Source organism: Helicoverpa armigera, chromosome 17 (assembly GCF_030705265.1).
Source record: "Helicoverpa armigera isolate CAAS_96S chromosome 17, ASM3070526v1, whole genome shotgun sequence".
Lineage (NCBI taxonomy): Eukaryota > Metazoa > Arthropoda > Insecta > Lepidoptera > Noctuidae > Helicoverpa > Helicoverpa armigera.
The window spans coordinates 2,094,796-2,119,419 of NC_087136.1; the positions used below are offsets into that span (position 1 = coordinate 2,094,796).

The following is a 24,624-nucleotide window of genomic DNA, read 5'->3' on the forward strand; positions in this document are numbered from 1 at the left end:
CTAGTCGAAAAAACGGGAACCAATATTGTATTATTCATAAACCAACTAGTTACCGCCCGCAGGTTTACCCAAATCGTGAGATAACTGCTTCCTGTAGCAGGATGGTTACAAAAACTATAGGGTGTCCTTCTCCTATTTTTCAGCTGACTCGATCCAGCCGTTCACACGTGATGGCGTGGCCATGGTATACAGGGCTTAATTTTTATATATAGCGATATCGAGGTGCGCATCCCATCACTAGCATCGATGTTCAATACCGATATAATGAAGTGTCGTCACGCCGCGAATGTTTGCTATTGTCGAGTGTGTACCAGCCCTTAAATTGTCATTGTGCGCCCTGCTTTATTGTCAGATGTTTTCATTGATAAATGTACAGCAATTAATGATTGCTACTTATACTGTGTTTGTAAAGAGCCTGTTAATTTTTTTTTCTTGTTTAATTATTATTTTTTTTGTAAAAAAATATTGTTTTACTTATGTGTTCTAAGGCTAAAGTAAGTTACTAGGTAAAATAACGATTTTTTTATATATTTAAACTTTGTAAGATGCTTTTAGAAGCTTTTAGTATAAGTAAGGTAACTGGCTACCTACCTAAGAAAACAGTTTGTGTAGATCAGGGCATTTCAAAGTCAAAGTCAAAGTATCTTAGAAAGTTATTATTTTTAATTTATGAATTTTAAATGCATTTTAACTTATTACTAATAGGGTTGTGGGTTCAAAATAGTTCTCAGGTTAGCAATCGCATCATATCAACCAACTAAGATAAATATTGACAAAGACAGGATTATTATGCACGCGACCTCAAATATGACAACTCTACGATCATAAACAATAAACCTAAACCAAAATAATATACACCTTAATAAATTCGCATAAGGTTGCAATTCTAATGCACTTATTTAAAATTAAGTCGTTTTAATTCCACATGACATTACTAATTCTTTTTCCAAATCATCAACAATGGCCGCTTCGCCGTCGACGTATACAATACGCCCCAAGCTTGTAAAGTCGGCACCAATTAATAGAGGATTTTTTCCGTGTATTTAGATTTTAAAGATTGCTATTGATATTTTTAATACACGTGCAAACTGCGTAATTGGGTGCTTAAGCTGGTATTTAATTTTTGCGGTAAATATGTATAATACTGTACGCATAATAAATATCTAGCCGTGGCGACTACTGCCCATACCGGCATAGAATATAACCTATGTTACTTTAACACTGAAATAATTTTTGAAATCGTTTCAGCAGTTTCGGAGCCGTTACGTTAGTACAAACAAAAAACTGTTTCCTCTTTATAATATTAGTATAGAAAAGTACTTATCCACTTCAATTTTAATCGTTTAATAATACCGTCCTAAGCAATTGCAAGCTGCGTAGGCGCTTCGTAGGCACTGCGTAGGGACTACGCAGACAGCCGTAGACTTTGTAGCTTTCCTCGTCTTAGTTTGCTACGTCGCGCTGTCATTCCTTGTCTTAATTCCGCAAGAATTTTCAGAATAAAATATGTTTAATCAGTTCTTTGGCATACAAATTTTCACTGTCTTATTTGTTTTTATTATTAGTGTTAACTTTCCTAAATCTGAAATCTATATCCCACCCAAAACAAAAATGTGAAAGACTGCCAAGTTCGATAATATGGGAATGCTTCGCCTATAAAAGAAGTGAGATCTGAATAAGTACCAAGTTCCATACACATACCTCAGTTAAAAATAGTTACTTTTTAATGATGTTACTTGGCAAGTTTTCATACATCTTGTTATAAACCTACTAAACGCAATGAATCAAGTATTTAATTTTCTATTAAAACTTGCCAAGTAATCATCATTAAAAAGTAACTATTTTTAACTGAGGTATGTGTATGGAACTTGGTACTTATTCAGATCTCACTTCTTTTATAGGCGAAGCATTCCCATATTATCGAACTTGGCAGTCTTTCACATTTTTGTTTTGGGTGGGATTTCATTTATTTTTGTAAGGTTGTTTATTTTATTTTTTCCTATGATGAAGTTAGTTAAAGAAATGTCTCATTTATACTATTTTTAGATTTTTAATATGCACTATGTTTCTTACAAAGAAATGAACTAGATTAACTAAATGGACTAGATTTACCAACTGACTGACATGTCATGTTATCATATATTATGTTCGTGGATCAAAGTTACACATTCGTTATTTTCGAAAGTGATTCACACTTGGCCGTTTTCAGATTTTTACTTTACTTTGACTAAATACAAACCTTTGTACCATTCGAAGATATATTATATAAATATAGATAAATTTAGTTCGTTTTAGTTCCTTAGGGGTATAAATTTACACCGGGTATAAAACACCTTCATTATTTTGAAACCGACTCACACTTGGCCATTTTCAGATTTTTCCCTTTACCTTGACATAAAGACCTACCTCCATGCCAAATTTCAAGTCAATACGACCATTGGAAGTGGTCTAGGTTTTTGATGAGTGAGTCAGTGAATAAGTGAATCAGTGAATCAGTGAATCAGTGTATAGTAAAAATAGCGATTTTCTGACGTCAATATCTCAAGACCTACAATAGGTATATTAATGAAATTTTGTATTTTAGATAAGTGAGGGGGTCTCAACAGATACTAGAAATTTGATATGCGTAAATAAAATAGATTTTGAGTTACAGGGGGGTCGAATTTGGCCTGAAATGGTTCGTGTAATATAACCCACGGCCGGTGTGTCGCTTTTTTTGCTCGAACTTGGCGGACACACTGCCGTGTGTCTAGATTCTAATCTGAAGTGCCTATATTTTTGACATTTTAACATATTTACTTATTCCTCAGATAATTTTTACTATGGTTGAAAAATTGGCTCATATACAACGTTACATGATAGTGACAGCCATTGATAAACGCCATAAAAAATAACAAATGTTAACATTTTATCATTCAATTTTCCCGTTCCCTTGAGTACTACTTGTATAAACTAAATGTACCTACACTCAAAGCTATTTACCGGCTGGTATTACTTACCAATAAGTTAAAAGGTAATCGTTGAGCCATCAATTAAAACAGAACTCGTGGTAAAATGGCCGCTTCCCGTATTGCGAGTAGATTAACTAAGGAGGGGCCTAACCCACCGTCTCGGATTACGGTCGAACAACTACACAAAGTAATTAAGCTCTTTTTATATTGAATACTGCAGCCTGGCCAGGAGTATTGGGTTGCCCGGGAAACTAGGTTGATGAGGTCAGATAGGCAGTAGCTTCTAGCAAAACACTGGTACTTAGCTGCATCTGGTTAGACTGGCAGCCGATCCCAAATAGTTCGGAATGGCTCGGGAGATGATGACTGTAGCCTGGACAGCTTGTTAGTGACACTCCCACGGATAATTTTTTTTCTATTCTTTTTAGATATCTATATCAATTAATGTTTAATCAGAGAAAATCAGTCTGGAAATGAAAGAATCTTAAAACACTAACAACTAAAACGAACTCACCTAAAAACCTAGCATGTGTGACTACACCGACTTACTTCTAGCCGCTATGATGAAGGTTACACCTAGGTCTAACCGAAGATAAGAGGAAACAACTAAGTTCAGCTAAACATGGCCGACTTTACCTATTTTTAGCCAGTTAAAATGAGGTAAGTCCGCACTTTGGGCCTCAGCCGTAACAAAATTTCTTATATAATTTACAGGCAGTGGGTGAACCTAAATAAATAAATGATAACACATACTTTAGCACAATTATTTATTGTCAATTATTACTGCAGTTTAACAAAAATATTTCGATTTTACAAAACAACACAAGAAAACAACGTTAAAACCATCATTTCACAGACATTTAAAAACAATAACAATGCTGGTCTTAATTGAATTGTGTAAAATTTTCGCGTCGGGGGTTGTGAGGGGGTGAGGCAAGGGGCGGCGGGGGCGGGGCTCGTTTTAACTTTCCGGGCTGGTGCTCTTTAGCCTGTACCACTGGTTCTCACTCCCAAAGAATTATTTCACGTAAAGACTTTTTTTCTCCGATGGTAAAAATCATCAAATGATGTCAGTCCCGCTGTGGGTTAGCAACGTAAAGACTTCAGGACTTCAGTAGTTCAGATTTTTTCAATGTATTTTTTGCATCATCTGCCTGGCTTATTACTTAGTTGGAGTCGGCTTCCAGTCTTAACGGAGTCAGCTGAGAACCAGTATTTTACAAGATGCGACTGCCTACCTGACCTAATCAACCCAGTTACTCGAAAAACCCCTCGGTAAGACTGGTGTCAGACTTTCTGGCGTCTGACTACCAGTAACGACTGCCACAACAGTTTATCGTGCTTTGCGAAAGACGAAGAAGAACTCGTCATAGCAAGATAGTCACCCATACGAAGAGCGACCGCGCCAGAGTTGCTTAATCTTAAAATTGATATATCCGCGCGGCTTTTAGTTAGCCACAGACCTTCCAAACCCTTTATTTTCTGTGTTTCGTTCAAGCCTATGCATGAGCTATTACCGTGTATAGTATTAACTTGATATTTGAGATTTTGAATCCAAACTAATATTATAAATGCGAAAGTAACTCTGTCTGTCTGTCTTTCTGTCTGTCTGTCTGTCTGTCTTTTCTTCACGCCTAAACTACTGAACCGATTTGTGTGAAATTTGGTACAGACATAGTTTGAAACTTGAGAAAGGACATAGGATAGTTTTTATTACAAAAAAAAATATTCCGGACATATAGCGCCATCTATTGGTCAAATCAAAAATCTGCTGGTAGTCACTATTCCACGCGAACGAAGTTGCGGGCAAAAGCTAGTTCTTCTATAATCTTTACTTTCTCGTCTCAATCCATCCTAAGGTTGTCTGGAAGAGATCGCTCTTAGCGATAAGGCCACATTATGTCACCTAATTTAACTAGTTTAAGATCAAAATGTAAAATTGGTGTACCTAATAAAGAATATCTATCGATCTATCTATCTATCTTGAAGGTATTTTGATCAGTGGTAGTGGTCAGTATTCAATTAAGTGAAGCCTCGTCGTAAAGCGCCTTCACACTTTTAGTTATGTCTGCCAGAGTAAGCGGGAACGGAACGGCCTTATTTCTTATTTAAACTAACTAATTACAAGCACTTCTATTATGTTTAATGAATATCTCGCAATCAAGCGTGAGTTTCCGATGACTTGGGTATTGGTCATAGAGATGAAATGTTGTTGGTTATGTAACTAGAGCATATACCTAACTTATATTCAGGGTAAATGCGCTACTAAGATGAAAATATGCATTGTAACTACAATACAACTTAAAGTACAAAGAAATGCATTGATGGTCTTTTTCCATAACAATCATCCAAATCATCTACATATTTTGTACTAAGTTAAGATTAAGTGTTGTCCAGACATTTTGCAAACGGCAAATACATTTTTATATTTCATCCCTTTCTTAGAAGACTTGCAAGTTTAGCTTGGATAATGCTTGTGGCACACAAAATAAAGCCTGTGCCTACAGTATTACAACAATCACGGCTGTGCTTACAGCCCTCGTCGAGGGCGCGTCCACTGTACCAACAAATGGCATTAGTTATACTAAACCGATTACGTCAAATGAGAGTCGAACCCGCAGCCTGCCAGCCGTGAACACTTGTAAATATATCAGATTGTTTACTTCAGTTGAAGGAATGTGAAGGTACCTATGTTGTTATTCTTACTTCTTTATGAGAAATATGCCATGAAATTATGAAAAAAAAAATATGAAAATTGACAAGAGAAAGAAGTTTTCTTCGGAGAATTGTTGAAAATTATATTCCACGTATTAACATAGATAGGCTTAGGTATACTTTCTATTACTTTCATATCATACTTTTACCATAATTATAATTCTAACGTATAAAAAATACACATACATTGATACTTTGCTTTCTGTCTTTAATAAGAAAAAATGATGACCTAACCCTTTAATGCTCGAGTGAAAATGTTCAAATCAGCAAGCACACGTTAATACGTGTGTAACAGCTGACAACGCTATTAGACGTCGATTTAATAGCATTTGGCGGAGATTTGGCAAAATTTTCATGTTGGCTTTTAATATAATTGTGTTCAGTTTATCTGTTGGCGGATTATACGGCAGGATTACGGGTTCCCGCCAGCGGCGCGAGCGGGCGGACCGCTCAAATTGAATTGTAATATGCTGCCGTTATTAATAACAGAGAATGGAGACATATTAGGGTTGTCGGTTCGTGGGTTCTAGGATTTACCACATATTTCAATATTAATCCGACATTGGGAAGAAGAATGTACACGCTGAAAATAAAAGTGTCGTGCTGAAAAACAAGTCCAATGTAATAATAACACAAACTTTTGTCTGCAACAAATAATAGGTTCCTATAAAATGTCGTTGGTTAAATAAAATGAACAAACATTAAAATTAAATAATCTCATTTCAAATATCTTCAAATCATTAAAATAATCAGTTTTCAAACTACTGATAAAATAAAAAATACTCTTAACGAACTATTGTGAGCAAAAACATTAAACAACAAAAAAAAGGTGTAACAAAAAGCCGTGTGCATCAACCCTATCAGACACAATCGGCAGTCTCCACCCGAGCGCGCCTTTTTTCCCGCAAATTTTAAGCGTCTCCCTGCGAATTCCGCGAATCAGCCGTATTTGTACAATAACTGTCCACCCGGGATCGTTTCGTGCACAATAGCCTCTTTGTTTAACGACGTCTTTCTATTGCGACATGGCGCGTGCCTAGTTTTTTCAATGGGTCCATTCGACCCACGTGCCTGAATGTTACGTATGTTGTATACGCTCGCAATTTAGGGTTGAGTTGGCATGGTATTGTATAATATTGGTAGTAATGGTTTAGGATTAAGTTGTTAATATTTGTGTTAGGTATATCGTTGCTTTTGAATTCGGATTAAAATGTTGTTACAAAGAGTCAATTGATAATGATGACCAGACTCTCCAAAATGGATTTATTGAAAACAACAACTGTTAGGCTTTGCGTGCGTGCGACACCTTCAACAACTTTCCTTATGGCCATAAAAACTCTAGAAGAGTACTAATTATGCTAGGAATGTTTTGTAAAACATTCCTAGCATAATTCATCATAGGGTCATTTCGCCTGTTGGCGACCATTTAGTGCAGTTGGCAAGTTTGACGGCGATAATAAAAATGCTCCAGCACTCATTTCCATGTCAAATTTGTGTAATGTATTCCTTATATACTCTATTTTAAGATTAACTTTCAGTTGTATTAGAAATATCTTACGTTTTCTATTTAAATCGATAAACCTCAAAATTAGGCGTTTTACCCAGTTTGCGTCCACAAAATCCAATTCGCGTCCACCCATGGTCCAGTTCGCGTCCAGTAGCTTAGAAAAGGAATATAGGGGTGATTTTTTTAAGAATTAATGAAGAAAGATTGTATTAGATCAATTTCTTTATTTAACAATAAACTTAATTATTAAAAGTCAACATTATCATCATTTAAAATTCACTTTAAAAAATAAAAATAATTCTTCTCAACATTGGTTTAAGTAACTTAAAATAAGATTAAACAGTAATTTTTTTTTATTAAGATATATACGTGGTTATAATTAAATTATAATTATAATTTAAATATTTAATTATAATTTAATTATAACCACGTATATATATATATATATATATCTTAATAAAAAAATAGAAAAATTATAATTTAATTAGAACCACGTATATATCTTCATAAAAAAAAATATAATTTAATTATAACCACGTATATATCTTAATAAAAAAAATGTACTGTTTAATCTTAATATATTAAGTAATTTCATTTAAGATAAGTTCTTCGGATACAGGAAAAAAGAAGGAAAAGACAACGTACACAGAAGAAAACTTAAAGAAAGCATTAAATGATATTCGAGAGAAGAATAAATCGATAAAAAAAATATTCAAAGAATATGCCTTGTCTGATAATTTATTGACTCAACAATTCTTTTAGTTGTATGTTTAGACAAAATTGTTATATTGTTTTGTTAATTTAATATGGCCAAAAACTTACTATAATCAACGCGGGTCTTTCCCTGTGATTTTAGGGTAAAATTAACAGAACTGATTACTGTTTATTTTTCAAGTTGCAAAATTAATTGCCTAATTTTAAGTTACTTAAACCAATGTTGAGAAAAATTATTTTTATTTTTTTAAAGTGAATTTTAAATGATGATAATGTTGATTTTTAATTTAAAATAACAAAAAAAAATTTAAAAAATTACTGTTTAATCTTAATATATTAAACAGTACCCATGTTTTAATTATTTTTTATAAGCAAGTATTTAACGAAAACAGTGGACGCAATTTGGTTTATTAGTATAGAGGATAGTTTTAGTTCGCGTCCATTGTGGACGCAAAGTGGATGTTTTGTAAAATTCGATGTAGTAATTCGCGTCCACCTTATTTTATTCGTTAAATATAAAAAACATTACCAAATTCATAAAAAACATTATACCTTTATTCATCATTAAACTGTAGAAATAGCTATCTATCCTAAAATTCACATAAAACAATATAAAACTTACCATCAAACACGCCGCTGCACACTAATTTTTATCTAAAATTCAACGTGTTTGCGCTTTCTTGTTGAAGAGCCTAGACTAATTATTTTTTCTAAAAGGATTGGTTGGACGCACATAACTTTTGTCTATCTGTGCGTGCCTCTTATACATTAACGTATTAGCGGTAATGATCTTTCGTTTGATTGGTGTGTTAATTATCTTGTTTTCGAAGTTTTTTTAAAGGAGATCGGCAAAATGGACGCGAACTGGGCGATGGTCGCGAACAGGCGAAATGACCCTAATCAACATTAAACCCTTTTTCACATCAAGCATAAAAGCTGAAAGTACCATTCTGTCCGTAACCTACCTACATCAGCAGCAGTCCCATTATCTTTAACAGAATATACGCAAACAAAACCGACGTTACCCGAAACTATTTTGTAAGTATAACGAAACACGTTCATTTGTCACAATTACCGGTGACGCGGAATAACTAGCGACTGGCGAGAGATGACGATAAACCTCCTCTTGTTAGCTGCGCATCTTGTGCCACTCATACATTTTTATGAGCCTTTTATTTTTATCCACCCATGTTTTGAGGGTTATCCGTCTTGTAGAGAAAAGGTGAGGTGTGATTTTGTTATATTCATGTATAACGTAGCTGTAGTAAGAAGGTTGGTATTCAATTAAGTTTTACGTACTTAAACGCTATAGGTACTTAAAGATATTGTTTTTAGTTGGTGCGTCAATCCCTACTGATATTATAAATGCGAAAGTAACTCTGTCTGTCTGTTACGCTTTCACGTCTAAACCACTGAACTGATTTTAATAAAATTTGGTACAGATAGAGTTGACCTTGAGAAAGAACATAGGATGGTTTTTATCCCGGACTTTTGAAGAATTCTCTTTGAAACGCGATATAACTGAACTCTACGCGGGCGAAGCCGCGGGCGAAAGCTAGTTGACACAATATTTTTAGAGACTAACTTCCAATAATGTAGAGGTAGACGGTGATTTCTGGAATAATGCTGTTAAGTATACATATGTACACTATAAAATAAAATATATTTCGATTGATTGTATTATGTCTGTAGAACTGTCTGAAGCGGGCATGATCCCATATTACCTACTAAATAGTTATTGTTTGAGTTGGATTTCACATTGAAACAATAGTTATAGATGCGGAAGCAGAATAACGTTCTTTGTTGGACATCTATTATCCTATTTGGAACCAAACTTCCCATGCTCACTACACTAGAATGAAAGGTGTATCAAAATCTAGAGCGAAAAGCGTAAGGGGTTACACAGTTTGATGATAGATGGCGCTGTTTTTGATTTTATAATGACACATAATAAAAATACATAATTCATAACATCAACAGCACTTAATAAATACCTACAGCAATAAAACAATTTTGATTTTGATTTACATCCATTGACTATCTATATTATAAACATATTTGTTGGTAAAGTTTGATAATCGCCACATCTCAACAACTGAACAGGGAAAGACCAACCATAGACAATCGTATTCAAGAGGGATGTCTCATTTAGTCGATTATAAAATTCATCTTACTAATAACACTGGAAACAAACTAATGCTTAGTTTTAGAAAGAAACATTTTATAATAACGTAAACATTAAATGTCTTTAAAAAATATTTAAATTATAAAAAAACCTTACGTTATGATATTTGTGTAAAACTGCCATTGCGAATAAATTTTGGATAAATTAACATTTATTTAAAGGTTCAAAATGTGGGGAAAATATTATCATTGCTCTTTAGTAAGTAAATGACCGTCAATTTAATTATAATTCACTATCTCAGTGCAATGTTGCACTGCATTAGTTTAGTCGATTTATATTTTGCCTCACTTATCGATGAACTTCATAATCACCCTGCTAATAGTTGCTCCTTATAAGATTATTGTTTTACAGTCATTTTATTCAGTCAGCCAAGGAACTTCATCATACTGTGACCTATTTCCCGTCAGGATAATAATGTGAGTGTTTGTGTTTTTATTTTTATTTATATCTTACTCTACTTGCTTCTGTTTTGGTTGCTCTGTCTGTATAATTACGAGTAGTTACAATAGCCCTTTGGCTACTGGTTTGCCAGGATGTTCCTTATCAAACACAAGCTCTATGTTACTCCTACCTATCTTTGTTTATTTACATACGAGTTACATCATCAATAATAGACACTATAGGCAGTTGTGGCGTGCCATGAGCTTAAGGATTTTTTTCCATTCTTAGTAGAAAGTAACATCTCATAAGGGAACATATTTCACTTTTGAGGTAACAGTTCGGATTAAACCCAGAACATAAAAAACTTGCGATACGTAACTATGTACTTACATAGTTTGTGTTCGTTTTTAGTTTCATCAGTAGGTAAATAGGCTGAAACAATTTTCAAGAACCATATTTTTGTATTCCTGTTGACTGCAGCATTACAGAAATGCGAGTAAAACCATATAAGTAATGCCAATAAATAAACAACTGTTTGAGTGGTTCTTTCAAGTGCGGTCCTTTCCTTTCTACGTACACTTCATTTGATGCGGCACATAGGTAACTAAATAAATATAGGTATAATCTTGATATGATTTTTTATTCAACATGTCAATTTAAAAATAAAATGCGATTAAAAATTAAAGTACCTAACTACAATAATAAATAACATTACTCTATCAATTGAATCATTATTTTAAACAGTTACTTACCTATTTGTTTATAATGTACTTATGTAAAAAGACCGATCAAGACTGTTTATCTTTAGTTAAGTGCCAAGGTACTTACTCAAATAGATTAATGTTATAATTAATGATGACATTAGTTGTCTACTTATTTAGCGAATTTGAATTAGTAAACTAATATTAATAGGTACTTAGGTAGTTACCTAATTTCGAAAGCAAACAGTTCTCTTTGTCCAACAAAGTAATGAAATACGATATCTTACCCACAGCTATGTTATTAGAACAAGAGCAACTGTTTACAAGTTAGTAGAATTCGAAAGCAGATTAACTAGGTCCTACTACATGTGAATAGTTACGTCAACGTTCCACGGCCATCAAACAATACCTACAGTTGTTGATTCTTAAGTATATCGATGCTATTAACTCCTAAAGCTACAGCCAATCAATTTAGTTTTATTTCCAGAATCATGGAAAACTTCGAATTCTCATCTGAACCCAATACTCCCCCTGCGACGACATTCAACGGGCCGCAGTTTTTCAACGTGTACAAAGATGCTGATTTCCTCCGCATCGACGCTAATGTTGAGAAGCTGCTCGGTCGAGGGTACGAGCTGAGGAAGAAACTCAGCACCGTGCCAGCTGGCCACACCATCGTGCTTGAAGGCATGCATCTTGAACGCAAGTAAGTTTACAGAGCTTACGAACCTACGTGGAATTTGTGAACTACTACGTGAAATTCAAAAAATCGCCCAATACCTTCCATAATTACAATACGGGTATTGTTTTGGCTATTTTGGCAATTTGGGTTTAGTTAATTATTTCCCAGGACTTACAATAATCTGCCGGGGCTGCGGGATTGTTCGAAAGAATTACCGCGGCCCTAGTACATAAATAATCCCTGCCCTGGTCAATGATACATAAAGGGGTTCAGAAGGTACCTACATGATGGGTGGTCCGTAAGTCTAACACTCTCTCACGCTGCTAACCCACAGCGGGAGTGGTCATTTGATGATTTACAATAATAAAAAAGGACTTACAATAATCTACATTTGTTCCTTTCCAGCACCCCTTTGCTGATAAAGAAGACCGCAAAAAACATAAAAGTTGAAGACTTTGAATTCACGTACAATCGTCTTGTTAGTCTTGCCGCTGGATTCGCGTTTGAGAATCGTCAAAGATTCCCGAACCTTGTGTCTGAAGAGGCGAAAGTGCTTGGCCTGCAGTGGGACCATAACAACGAGGAGAAATGCAAGCTGTACCTGTCAGCTGTCAGCGGCACCGAGCACTTGATTGATCAGTTCTCATTCTGGCCTCTCTTGTGCGGACTGCGAAAGTACCAACTGAAAAAGCTGCCCGTCGAACTAGTAGTCAAGATGGGAAATATCAAAAACAGCGAAGGCTTGACGATGGCTAAACTCTTGAAGAAACACTTGGTAACCGCTAAACGAGTCTGGCTGATGTTCCCGGGAACTTCTCTGCGTGACTTCCAAACACTTCTCGACGAATCCCCGGAACTCAGAAAACTGTTCCAAGGTTGATATATCAAGTGGTACCTTTTGGATCACAACTTACCGGCAGATAATAATATAATCAATGTTTTTTAAATATTCTGCCACCATTTCATACTTTTTAATTGTACATTTATATGTTTGTACAAATATTGTAATCTTATTTTGTTTCCTATTAAACGGAACAACAACAGGCGTTGTATTCATTTTCATTATCCTAACTGAAATCGCTCTTTGTTGCACCCGGTTGCTTTGTTCAAAGACAGAGCGGGTTGTCATAGATATAATAAGTGAAGAAAGCTATTGTAAGCATTGCAGTCAAGGGTCAACCTTGAGCCACTGTAAACTAAGATGACAACATACAAAACAAGAATATATTTTAAAGCGTTTTATTAATTTCAAAAATAACTAGCATATAATCACACAGTATTACTAAATTTATAATATACTATGAGGAAATACACACAAAGTAGCGTAAGATGCCGTTGTTACAACATGAATCAACATCTTTTTCATAATTCAGTACTAATAGTTTACTTTGTCGTTACCCATTCTGCTAATATACAATACCAATTTATACGTATCTCCATTAATTTCTAATATGCCTACTTATGTCTAATTTGTTTTTACATTGATATAATTATGCGTCAAGCGATTATCACTGACATAATTGGAGTAAGGTTTTATGTTTATAAAAAGTAATTCAGGATGTACTAATATAATAGAGGACTAGAGAGGGTGTAAGTCTCAAACTATTGACTCTAGTCCAAGCCGCGGCAGCGGGCCTCTAGCATTACGATAATAGTCAAAAATTAAAAGCGAATATCACTTGGTGGACGTATCAAAGATTATATACAGATGAAGTCAATATTTCGTTGATTGCAGCGAAAGTAACTAAATTCGTATCCGTTTTATGACTGCGGAAATAATCATACTTATTTTAATCTACATCTCTATTGTGTTGTCGAGCAGTAAGTACACACAGTGCCATTACATCTACTATTGTTCCACTTCATCTATTTATAATCGTTGCGAAGTGTTAGTCTACCTTTACGATACCAAAGTATATTAATATAATATGCACGCAGGTTATCACGCAAACAATATTCATAGTAAGATAATGTTCTTTTTAGTTTGAGCTCTGATCTCTTATACACTCAGTTACAATTAATATATTTGTGACATTGAATTCATCTATTGTACCAACGTGGCCACATTACATAGCGTTAAAGCTCCATTGTATCCAGACGTATCGCCATACGGTAATTTACACATAGCTATATAAGTCATATAAACATCAATTTTACTTATTTCCAATGTACATAATTACATCTACTCAAATCACGTACGGCACAGCACTGAAATTTAATTTCTATAACTTTTATACTACCAATCATAAGGACGTAACTTTTTTCACTTTTGACATATATAAAATACTTCAAATCAATCGACAAAACAACTATAAAAGAATAATTAGTTAAACAATCAATATTATACAATAATATATAAACTATGAGAAGTTATTATAAAGAAAAACTAAGTATAAAACATAAATTCACAGAATTATGAAATTTATACTAGTATATAATAATACAATACATAATAATATATTATACAAATTCTGCTTTGAGCTGAGCTACCGATTTTAAAATACTGTGACAAAATAGACATCAGAGTAACACCAAGTTTATGCTAAAACTGACATTTCAATATTTACTCTACAGTTAACACTAAACAGCGGGCAGATGGTCGTCGCTGGCTGCACTCTAATTATATTATATATTTTAATCTGAATTCTATATAACTTTCCCAATTTTAGTATAAACCCGAAATCATACCTTTGCCTTATTAGTCTATTTTGTATGGCAGTTTAAGTAAAGGTATTAGATCCGGTGGTATTACAACGAATTAAAAGAATAATAATGTAGCCTCAAAAAGATCCTAAAATATACACTGATCGTTCCAATCTAAAATGCTAAAAGAACGATTCAAACAAGTCTCAAAATCTATAGAGCCATGACTTGCGTCAGCGACGTGTCAAACGTCATCAATTCCAAGGACTCATTACACATTAAATATGGTAGGGTATAGAATGAACCTGTTCGTTGTTGGACCAATCAGAACCCAGTTTTGAGTTGGTTTGTTCTTGTATGTTTGTATAGTGTAGTGTGGTTGGTTCAGTGCGTGATGACGGTGGAGTGCAGACACTGCGGCACGACGTGTCGGTAGGGCAGGCGGTAGTTCTTGACGGTGCGGGCGGCGAGACACTTGAGCGTGGTGTAACGCAAGGGGTTGACGATGGCCGTCAGACTCTGCTGCGTCGCTTTGAGGATTTCCTCGGGCGTCTCGCCCTCGTAGTTGACCGTGTCGATGTGTGCGCCGTGCGCTAGCAGCTCGCGAACTACTTCCGCGGGACAGGGGTTTAGCTGGAAATGTTAATAACAAAATGTTAATTTCGTTGATGCTGGATTTGGTAAAATACAGTAGGGATTTCCCTAAAACAGTAATTTGTCTTATTTATTTAAATCGGGACTAAGTAATTGCGACAAAACTTTTATATAAGTAAGTTCGTCTTTAAGATCAGCCGAAAATACAAAACTTTATTTTACACTTTGAAACTATACCTGTACATATTTTTTTGACATATTTTCAAAGAGGGTATTTTTTAAAATGCTATTCATCGGTTTTCTAAAATCAAGGACCATTCGTGATTTCCTGGCTAATAAAATCAGTTATTGCATTAACACAACTAGTCGGTAAGACGGCTGACGTAATAGGGTGTACGCGGGTGCATACCTTGCAGACGAGGTGCAGCGGCGTGTTGCCGTCGGCGTCGCGCGCGTCGGGCGGCGCGCCCAGGCGCAGCATGAGCTGCACCAGGCCGGCGGCGGGCGGCGCGGGCTCGCCGGGCGCCGCCAGCCACGCGCGAGCCCCGCGGCCGCGCGCCCCCTCCGCCGAGCACGCCACGTGCAGCGCGCCGCGACCCTGACGCACCTGCACACAAATACGTTAAAATATTACTCACGGAGGAAGGAACGATAACGGAGGTATTATAGGGTGTATCTACACGGTGCAAGTAGCTTGCGCATGTTGAGGCACATACGCAGGTTACTAGGTTACTAGAAACTAGCTCATAATTATCGAGAGTACACTAGCGCCTGTAACACAGGTATCGTAACTAGCTCACAGTCAGTCATTTGGTTAAAAGCAAAATATTTAGACCAAAAAAGTCAGTGCTCACCTTAATATCTAACTTAACAAGCGAGTACACAGCCTTATGTATCTTCCTGGAGATTTCTTCAGTACAATCGGGTTCCTCTAAGAGTCGGGCCATGAGAGCGGCGAGGTGTAACGAGATGACCAGCACTCGTTGCAGAGTACTCAACGTCTGCTCCCGGTCGATGCTTAGCTTAGATTCTAGGAGTTCCATGCCGCGGTCTATTTCGGAGAGCGCCTTCCTGAATACGGGCTCAATGTCTTCGAACGTCACTGGGGGGACGATACGACCTGGAAGGTAAATGCTAATGTTATAATAAAAGAAGTATGTGCAACTGTCGTTTATCCTTTTAAAATTAAAATTGTAAAACACGACTTTTCGATTTATTTGTTATATTTTTTCGGCAAACGTCTGAACCCTTAGAGCTGGGATTTGAAATGTGGAGCTGGTACCAGTGAATTGGGTATAATTTGTTATCTGGCTAGCATGGTGGTGCCACATCTGCGGCAGTAGCACTACGCACCTCTGAGCGGCGGCCGCGCCCGCTCGGCCAGCATGTAGGAGAAGAGCTCGGCGAAGGAGTAGAGCGAGGACTGCGTGAGCGGCGACAGCGGCGGCAGCACGGCTCGCTGCATGTCCAGCGCGTGGTGCCACAGCTGGCGGCAGCGGGCGAAGCGGCCCGCGTCGGCGTACACGGCGCCGCGGTACCGCACGTAGTACGACGTGTCGGGGTGAGCAGGCCCTGCGCACACATACCACATCAATATAGTTCTGCACAAACTTTTAGCCCTCAAGGGAGACTGTGCGAATCGCAGCACCAATCTATGACTGAGGATGGAGAGACCGAGAATGACAGACGTGCGGTTAAAATACGCATACCTGCACGTGATCGGAATTCAGTTGCGGAGCGCCATTGACTTTTGCGAGAATTTAACGATCGAATAACTAAATGCGTATAATACGCAATAAAAGTTAAAACGAGCAATAGATAAAGTAAGACCTGTTAAGAGGTGACGTAATAAAATTCACAACAACGGTAATAAAAATATGAAGTGTGAGAAGTTCAAATATATTTTATTGAGATGCAAGTTTTGTCATAAACCGAAAAATAAATAAAGATTTTATCTATAAAATAACACTAGGAGGGTTTCTTATGTACAATGCAAAGCTTTTATCGATAACTTTTCAGTCAATGTTTTTTGACACTGTGCTTATAGCACACCTTTATCTGAATCACTATCCTCTTGATTAATTATATAAACTCCATTTACTTACCAAGAATCCTCTCTCTAATGACTAACGCCTGCATCCTCATGCCGTCAGGGTCGGCGAGTATTTCTTCTAGTTGCTGCGCATTGCTCGGCTCGACCGCGTAGTCGTAAGCTTCTATGCGCGGGATGTCTTTCGGCTTTGGGATGGGTTCACTACCATCTGCTGGAAATCTGAAGACAAAATCAAATTAGGGATAAGGTAACTTGTTGTACATAAGTAAACCTACAGATTAGGTTTCGCCAGGTCATATCCTAATTTTATTACTATGTTTGTAATCATTTTTTGGGCAATTTGGATCATTACCTGTCATCCATAGCCCGTTTCCAAAGGGCGAGCGCGCCGACCATATCTCGTCTCTTATCGACATACGTGGCCCCGAGCAGTTCGAGCGCGTCGATACGTTGCTGTCTCGTCACTAGCCCGTATTCCGCATTTATTAGGTGCTCGACTATGTGTGTGTGGCCTGTTACTGATGCGGCTAGGAGTGGTGTCATACCTGTCATTAAAAATAATAATACTTCTTAATTGCAAGTTACATCGTACATAATGCAAGTTCTATCGTAATATATTTCTTTTGTTTATTTCGTTCTATCATTAGTTATTTCAATGAAAATAAAATCAGGGTTCTTCTTACCGTAGGAATCAACGTCCATAGTAGCTCCATGTCCTAGCAGCATCTTGAGTATATTGAGAGAGCCACTTTCCGCGCAGTCGTGTAAGGCCGTGTTGCCCTTCACGCTCTTTCTATTGACGTCCGCGTTCAAAGACAGGAGGTACTTAGCGATTCTAATGTGGCCCTTATAGCACGCGATCATGAGGCACGTGTGCCCGTGACGATTTGCTATTTCTATGTCTGGAACAAGTTAAGGATTCGTTAGTGACTTCGAGGCGTGATGGAAGACAATGTATTATTATTTGGAGGAAGTGCATGCCGCAGTTTTAAAGACGCTTGCATCTAAATTACAATCCACTTTGAGCAAACGTGGTGATTAGGGCTGATACCCACACTGGAAGTAAATAAATATGCTGATAATGCCTCAAAGAGCCTATGTATAAGTTTGCCTTAGTTGCCAGACTTATCTTTACATGACCAATCCCCCTGTGGTTGTTTCTCAAGGTTTCATCAAGACTTTTTGTCGTGTAGTAAATAGCATATCACATGTTCAGAAAATAACCAATTTTTTATATTTCAATATTAAAGAATAAAGTAAACTCACCGGCGCCATTTTCGACTAGGAACTTAACGATATCAGAATGTCCGTCAAAGCAAGCGGCTCTGAGGGGCGTGCTGTGAGTCCTGGTGGTGGAGTTGACGTTGGCGCCGGCTCGCACCAGCAGCTTCACGAGCTGGAGGTGGCCGGCCGCCGCGGCGCACCACAGCGGCGGAGCGCCCTCTATCGTCTCGCCGTCGAATGTCACTGGAAACACGACATTTTATTGTTATTTTGATGATTTAGTCTTTACATGAAGGGTTTATGCTCGAAAAAAGTTTCGAACTGAGAAATTCTTACTTTTTGGAAGCCTGGTTAAAATAGGCAACTGCGAAAGGGAATTTATTTGTGGCAGACAGGTGATGGTAAATACAGTGCAAATAAGTATGTAATGAAGAATGTAATGATGCTACTGTGTTGAAAAATGAACTGCAAGTAAGACTATCAACTAATAAGACCGAGGCACGCCTTGACCGGCCGTCCTTATGCATATAATTTTAGATTTTTTCAAGTCTTTGTCAATGAAACAAATAACAATAGAAAATAATTAACAACTCATTAGTCTTTTTAACTTTAGGCGACAATTCTTAATATAGGTTACTGGCAATGACCAGATCTATATTGGGGACAGTGGAAGGTAAATATGGACAAGAACATTTGGGTATATTTTATTTAGATTAAGGCCAAGGGCAAACATACAATGGGACCATATGAGTAATCGATTAGTACCGACAGCAATTTGTTTTATTTGTAAAACATTTTTGGACTTTCAAGGCTAGCACAAATCAGTGTCAATACGTCCTTCATAAAAACTTATTGCGTTGTTAAACTATTTTTAAAGGTAATTCGGGTGTATGGACTCTGACGCTCAAGTAATCAACGTTAAACATTAATCAAACAAACATTACCCTCCTTTGCGCAAGGCATTAGTGAAAATGGCTTTTCCAAAATTAACTCTGATAATTGACATATAAAATTAGAATGAAAACTTTTATTCAGAAGTTACACATTATAAGATGCAACGTAGTCGAGATCTGAAAGCTAACTGTTTAATTTCGAAGCACGCTCATTACAAAATATTATTCTTAACATCTAACGAAAACAAAAAAACAAATCAAGATCATTCAAATTCTCGATCGTGAACATTATGTAAGTACTAAACAAGTGTTATTATTAGTATATTAGAAAAGTTTTACAACTCCTAAGCTTTGGCAAGAGAATAACGCTAAAATCTGTTCATGAAGTAAACAAGACCATAAAACGAAATAAAGGTAATTTGTATGAGCACTTTGTCATCTGTAGAAAATTGGATTCTGTATGCGATGTAAACATCTAACATACTTATTAAGTACTGAAGAGTATTTGAAACATATTGCTATTGGTAAATTGTTCAAGCAGGTTTGCTCAGTGAATGACACAGCTGAAGGACTGAACACACTGAACAAAAAACGTTTCTATGTGGTCCGAGAAAGTACAAAAACCCAGACCAATCAGCCGGTGAGAAAAAAGCTTGTGACAAAATGCAAAAAAGGGATGTCCTTCTTTCTTGCAGCGTATTAGATCCACGAATAAGCTTTGTCTACCATGATTTACATTCTGTAACATTTTGCATAATATCCAGTAAACTGGCGCAGAATGGCAAATACTGATTGCCTACGGTAAGGAGAAAACATACCTACGTTGATGAATGATAATGACAATAATGTGATCTTAAATAATTTCGAAAATATGAAATGTAGGTAGCGAATCGTTATTGTTCTGTATAACATATTGCGCAGGCGTTTCTCCTCAACCCAAAGGTTAAGTAAGCCAAACAAATGTCAGCTACACATACGAGGAAAACCTTTAGAAAGTTGTAAGACGTCATAATATTCAAAAACGTAAATTATCTGAGATTTGCATTAAAAATATGTGACATCTCGAAGGCCTGTTTTATACAGAACGTCGACTTAACGTTTACATAACTGACTGTTCGTGACCTGCCAGCCGTAAATAAACAATAATAATATAAACCCATACAAACATTCAGTTTTATACAAAACGTTGCTACACAGAAATTGAAAACAAAAGATATATTTGTCAGCACAGTTTAAGCAGAACAATTTGCAGCAAAATGGCTTCTAGCCAAACTATTGACGCAATTGGAAAGCTGTTACGACAAGCCAACCCGTGACAATACGGCAGAGCTGATAAACAATGATTGTATTCACAGGCGCTCCTGGGGATTAACAGGGTTCGCTTTGACCGACAAGTTACGCCGACAGGGAATGAGTGACCCCTTAGAGAATTTTTCACGAACTCATAATTAACCTTTTGTGCAAGACTCAAAAAAATTTAAAGCGGGCAGTCCAGTATTAAAATTTAGTCATGTCATGTATGAATTGCAAGAAATAAATAAATCGAAATATGATTACAATGCAATGCATTTTAATTTATAATGAAATATTTAAGCATTCAGAAACGCAATAAATTCAATCCGGTGAACCCATTATTATTAAAATTATGTATTTAAGTGAACATTGACCGTGTTTAAAAAGAAAATGAGTCACACTCTCACAAAAGGGAAAAAATTGAATCGTTGGAATGAAAAACAAGACCATTATGAAAAAAAAAGTAGTTGCATCCAAAAACACAGAATGTGGTTTTTTTTTTAAATTAAAATTCATACCTGAACCAGGTTGTTCGATGTCAGCTTTGCACCTCTCTATAAGGTATTCGGCTACGTCGTAATGTCCATTTCTGCAGGCAATGACCAGTGGAGTCGCGCCACCGACCTTCGCACCCACCAACATGTTCAGCTCGTCTGCAGAGCGCCAACTGTGTAGGTACGCCTGGAAATAACGAAAAAAAAAACATTAATATGACATGCAAAATTCAAGAGAATCTCTCACTATTATCATATTACAGGTATTTGTTTGAAATTGCTGACGTGGTAAGGCAACTGATGTGGGTGTAACTATATTCTACCATCTTAAAATCGTTTTCCAATTCGATATTTTAAAACAATAGATTTTTTTATCTTGGTTACATCACTATAACTATCAGTTATAAACTGTCGGAGAAACAACGCTAAAGAAGTTGTTCCTAAAGAATTATACTCAGCAAAATAGTAAAATGCCATTCTTCGATTGGAATACCTCGGTCACACTTGACTGATACGTCTCGAAAATTTCCCAGAAATGATAAATATGTTGACGTGTCTATCGACAGTGAACACATCATTATGACAGGTTCCATAACAATAGCCAATTAACTTACAACGTTTATCATAAATATATTTACTGATTTAATAGTTCACTTCTTTGAACCATAGTCGAATGGGGTCTTTAAAATGCCATTAAGTGAAGAATAACTTGGAATTTATGAGCCGTTGGATAGAAGACAAAATGAAAAGCAAACAAGAATGGTAACGACTATAGTGTATGAATTTAAATTACATCAAATATTTACCTACATAATTACTGTGGGGAACCGGAATGTAAATTATAATAAAGAAGAAGAAAAATCAGCAATGACTTATTATAAGTTAAGTTATTAATAATGTATTACAATGAACTTGATAAGTAGATTTAAATGTTAATCTAGATTATAAACATTGACTAAAACCTAACTTAATAATGTGACCAGGAAGTAAATTGGCTCTATTATGTTAGTAACTAATGAGAAATAACGAAGGCTTTGGGCAGAATATTCATGCAACCTTCAAAGCTTCTAGAATAGTCTCCCACACATTGCTCTAAACTTTTACCTCAAAAATACATTAGCATAACAACTAAATTCGGTTACAAAAATCCCCCGAGATCACCTAAGCAGTTTCTTAAAAATTCCCAAGAACTATTTCAAAACAACCTTATACCAGTGGCGAGGCGTCCTTATAAGCCGATTCCCATCGGCTTCCCTTTCGAATTTCAAGAAAGAAGCATAGGTATAAGTTATAATATAGGTATAGGTATAATTAATATAATCATTTAAACCACACAATTTTAATATGTAAGTATAACAAAACGCCTACCACCGTAAAAAAAATTCTATAAATTACTTGAAACATTTTGCTCCTACTAAACAAGCCGCGGCTTCCTCCTCCATACAAAACTACGCTTGCGTGACGTCATCCACGCCGCGCCGCGCGATGTTCGCGGCATAAGGGCGAGCGGTAAGCCGGCTCACGGAGCGGGTTCCAGCCAATCAAAACTCGCGAGTGAACGAGAAAGAACGCGTCAAGAGTAGAGTAGCTATATCTGTCTACGCGCGAGTAGAGCGCGCAAGCTCTCAAATATGTAAACAAACAAATCAGACAAATTCACTCTCATTCTTCTTATTTTGTTTTAGATAATACCATTAACAATTTGTTCTTTGTACTACTTAATTGAATTAATTAGTGTGTGTATCATTTAGAAATAACATAGTTCGTGTGTGTACAATATTTTATGTTAAAGTGTTTTAGTTACATTATGTCAACATAGATGGCGTTGTGCATTTTTATGCAAATCCTGAATCGCGGTGTTAAGGTTCTCCGCGATTTAATGACCCTACTTGGGAATTGATATAATTTTGTGTTCACCAAGTACATAATTTTGATTAAGTAGGTGGCAGTATCATTACTCCCTACTAATCCCCGCAATCGCACTGTGACCTGGTACTCAGTACAAGTAGGTACAGTGTGTGTAGTGAAAAAAATAGAGGGACCTACGTTGAAATGAGTTATTTTGATACGCAGACAGTTTGCATCAGGTTTCTTTTTAATGTACCTACTTATAAAACTTAACTAGGATAGCATTTATCGCATTAGACTGTTTTCCGACAGATTATTTACTTTAGGAAGGAACTTATTTTTCAAGGTAAAGTTTTGAGAATAAAAACATGTTATAAAACTCGGGCACGCCGCTCGGGTGAATTACCTACCAATAATACGTCAATATTAAAATTTCTAACGTCCTGACGGATTTATGAAACACATACCTACGATAAATATCAATGGCTAACAGGCCGTTGTAAATTAAATACTTAAAAGGTATTGTTTCTAGTGCCAACTTTTCTCAGATTCTAGTAGTTAATATACCTAACTAAAGATAATAAAGTTTTATAGATATTAATAATCTGCCGAATTCCTCGAGAAAACATGTTCAAACTATCAGTCTCTCAGTCAGTGCTAAAAGGTGGACTGAGAAATTACCTCCATTACCTCTCCCCCCCATCCCTGAGTACTCCCCCCCCCGGTTTTTTTTTGCTGCGGCTTCCCTATTTCATTAAACCACCCTTCGCCACTGTTATACAGAATCATTTTCCTGCACAAAAAGTACAAAACTTAATGCATAATGCCTAACTCATTAGCTTTGATCAGATAGATGCGCGGTACCTGTAAGTAAGGCAATAGACGTGTCATCTCACATTATAAAGATTTGCAAAAGTGAAATCCCCTGATATAATAACAATGAAGTTTGGCAAGCGCCCGCGCCGGGCCGTGGCGCAACGGTGACCGGCCGCTTGCAAAACATACACAGGTAAATACACCTGTAAAACAATTTATTTTTAGAACTACCAATCTATATTTATCGAGCAGGTATCCAAAGCTTTAGTTTTCGTTTACTTGATGCCTTTTAAACCTCCCAATACGTGTTACATTTCAACCTTTTGCGAATATATTTTGGGACACAAATATTTGCTACATGAATCTTCTGTGGCCTCTTTCATGTGCAAGCTCAAATTTCGTTTAAATTAATTCTAGAACTAACAGTCTTCGTAGCATACAAATTTCTACCCTTCAGATCTCATTTCAAGGCCACCCAAGAATCCCTTAAGGCTTCTGGAGCCCGGGCGAAATTTATTACGATATTTACCTTGAACGGGGCGACCTTTGAAGCCTACAAAATAAAGGTTTCGCTTTATGTAGGAGGTAAGTCAATGCGTCAACCAATATTAATATAGGGGCGATTACCATGATTTCACCTTAATGATCTTCAGAGGAAGCAAAGGGTAAATCATAATCATCAATGACGCAAATATTTTTGATCGATAAAATCTCGCCTAAATATAAGCATGTTTTTCTTAAGCCTGATTTAAACAGTTTGCGTTTAAGGTAACATTTTTATAAATGTAGTGTACCTATCTACTGACTAAATCAATGAAGGTCAATAAAGAAACTAGGTATCATTTGAAATATCTTAACATATTTGCTTTATCTATGTAAATGCTAAACGAGGAAGCATTAAATATCTAGAATAATACCTTAATTAGTCTA

The 24,624-nt window shown here is 36.4% G+C and overlaps 2 protein-coding genes across 8 annotated transcripts in view; one reads left to right on the forward strand and one right to left on the reverse strand.

The window, feature by feature from the left end:
* Positions 1–10,329: 10,329 nt before the first annotated feature.
* On the forward strand, positions 10,330–12,879 carry LOC126053456 (uncharacterized). Of its 2 annotated transcripts, none has more exons than XM_049846673.2 (3): positions 10,330–10,488; positions 11,642–11,860; positions 12,242–12,879. In XM_049846673.2, the coding sequence occupies exons 1-3, from the start codon at positions 10,367–10,369 to the stop codon at positions 12,714–12,716; spliced, it is 816 nt and encodes a 271-aa protein (XP_049702630.2). In that variant the 5' UTR covers positions 10,330–10,366; the 3' UTR covers positions 12,717–12,879. The 2 variants fall into 2 exon arrangements, with proteins under 2 accessions (XP_049702630.2, XP_049702631.2); XM_049846674.2 differs by having other exon boundaries at positions 10,349–10,488; positions 11,630–11,860.
* A 182-nt stretch (positions 12,880–13,061) lies between these two features.
* Positions 13,062–24,624, reverse strand: part of LOC110370423 (protein fem-1 homolog CG6966) — a 64,900-nt gene continuing 53,337 nt past the window's right edge. For 5 of the 6 annotated variants that reach the window (XM_049846670.2, XM_021326214.3, XM_021326213.3 and 2 more), the window contains 9 exons: positions 21,055–21,217; positions 18,393–18,593; positions 17,810–18,028; positions 17,479–17,671; positions 17,179–17,345; positions 16,427–16,645; positions 15,928–16,193; positions 15,483–15,680; positions 13,062–15,112 (listed from right to left, as the gene is read on the reverse strand). In XM_049846670.2, coding sequence (XP_049702627.1) covers positions 14,864–15,112; positions 15,483–15,680; positions 15,928–16,193; positions 16,427–16,645; positions 17,179–17,345; positions 17,479–17,671; positions 17,810–18,028; positions 18,393–18,593; positions 21,055–21,217 — 1,875 coding nt within the window. In that variant the 3' untranslated portion in view covers positions 13,062–14,863. Of the gene's footprint in view, positions 15,113–15,482; positions 15,681–15,927; positions 16,194–16,426; positions 16,646–17,178; positions 17,346–17,478; positions 17,672–17,809; positions 18,029–18,392; positions 18,594–21,054; positions 21,221–24,624 lie in introns of all 6 variants that reach the window. The other variant, XM_064038834.1, reaches the window with a different exon arrangement.

What these genes read in the sequence shown, in the direction of transcription:
- LOC126053456 (XM_049846674.2), top strand. Translation starts at nt 10,367, where the DNA reads ATGAACTTCATAATCACCCTGCTAATAGTTGCTCCTTATAAGATTATT. An exon ending in TTTCCCGTCAGGATAATAAT is followed by an intron (nt 10,489 to 11,629) that starts GTGAGTGTTTGT and finishes CAATCAATTTAG; the next exon opens with TTTTATTTCCAGAATCATGG. An exon ending in GGCATGCATCTTGAACGCAA is followed by an intron (nt 11,861 to 12,241) that starts GTAAGTTTACAG and finishes GTTCCTTTCCAG; the next exon opens with CACCCCTTTGCTGATAAAGA.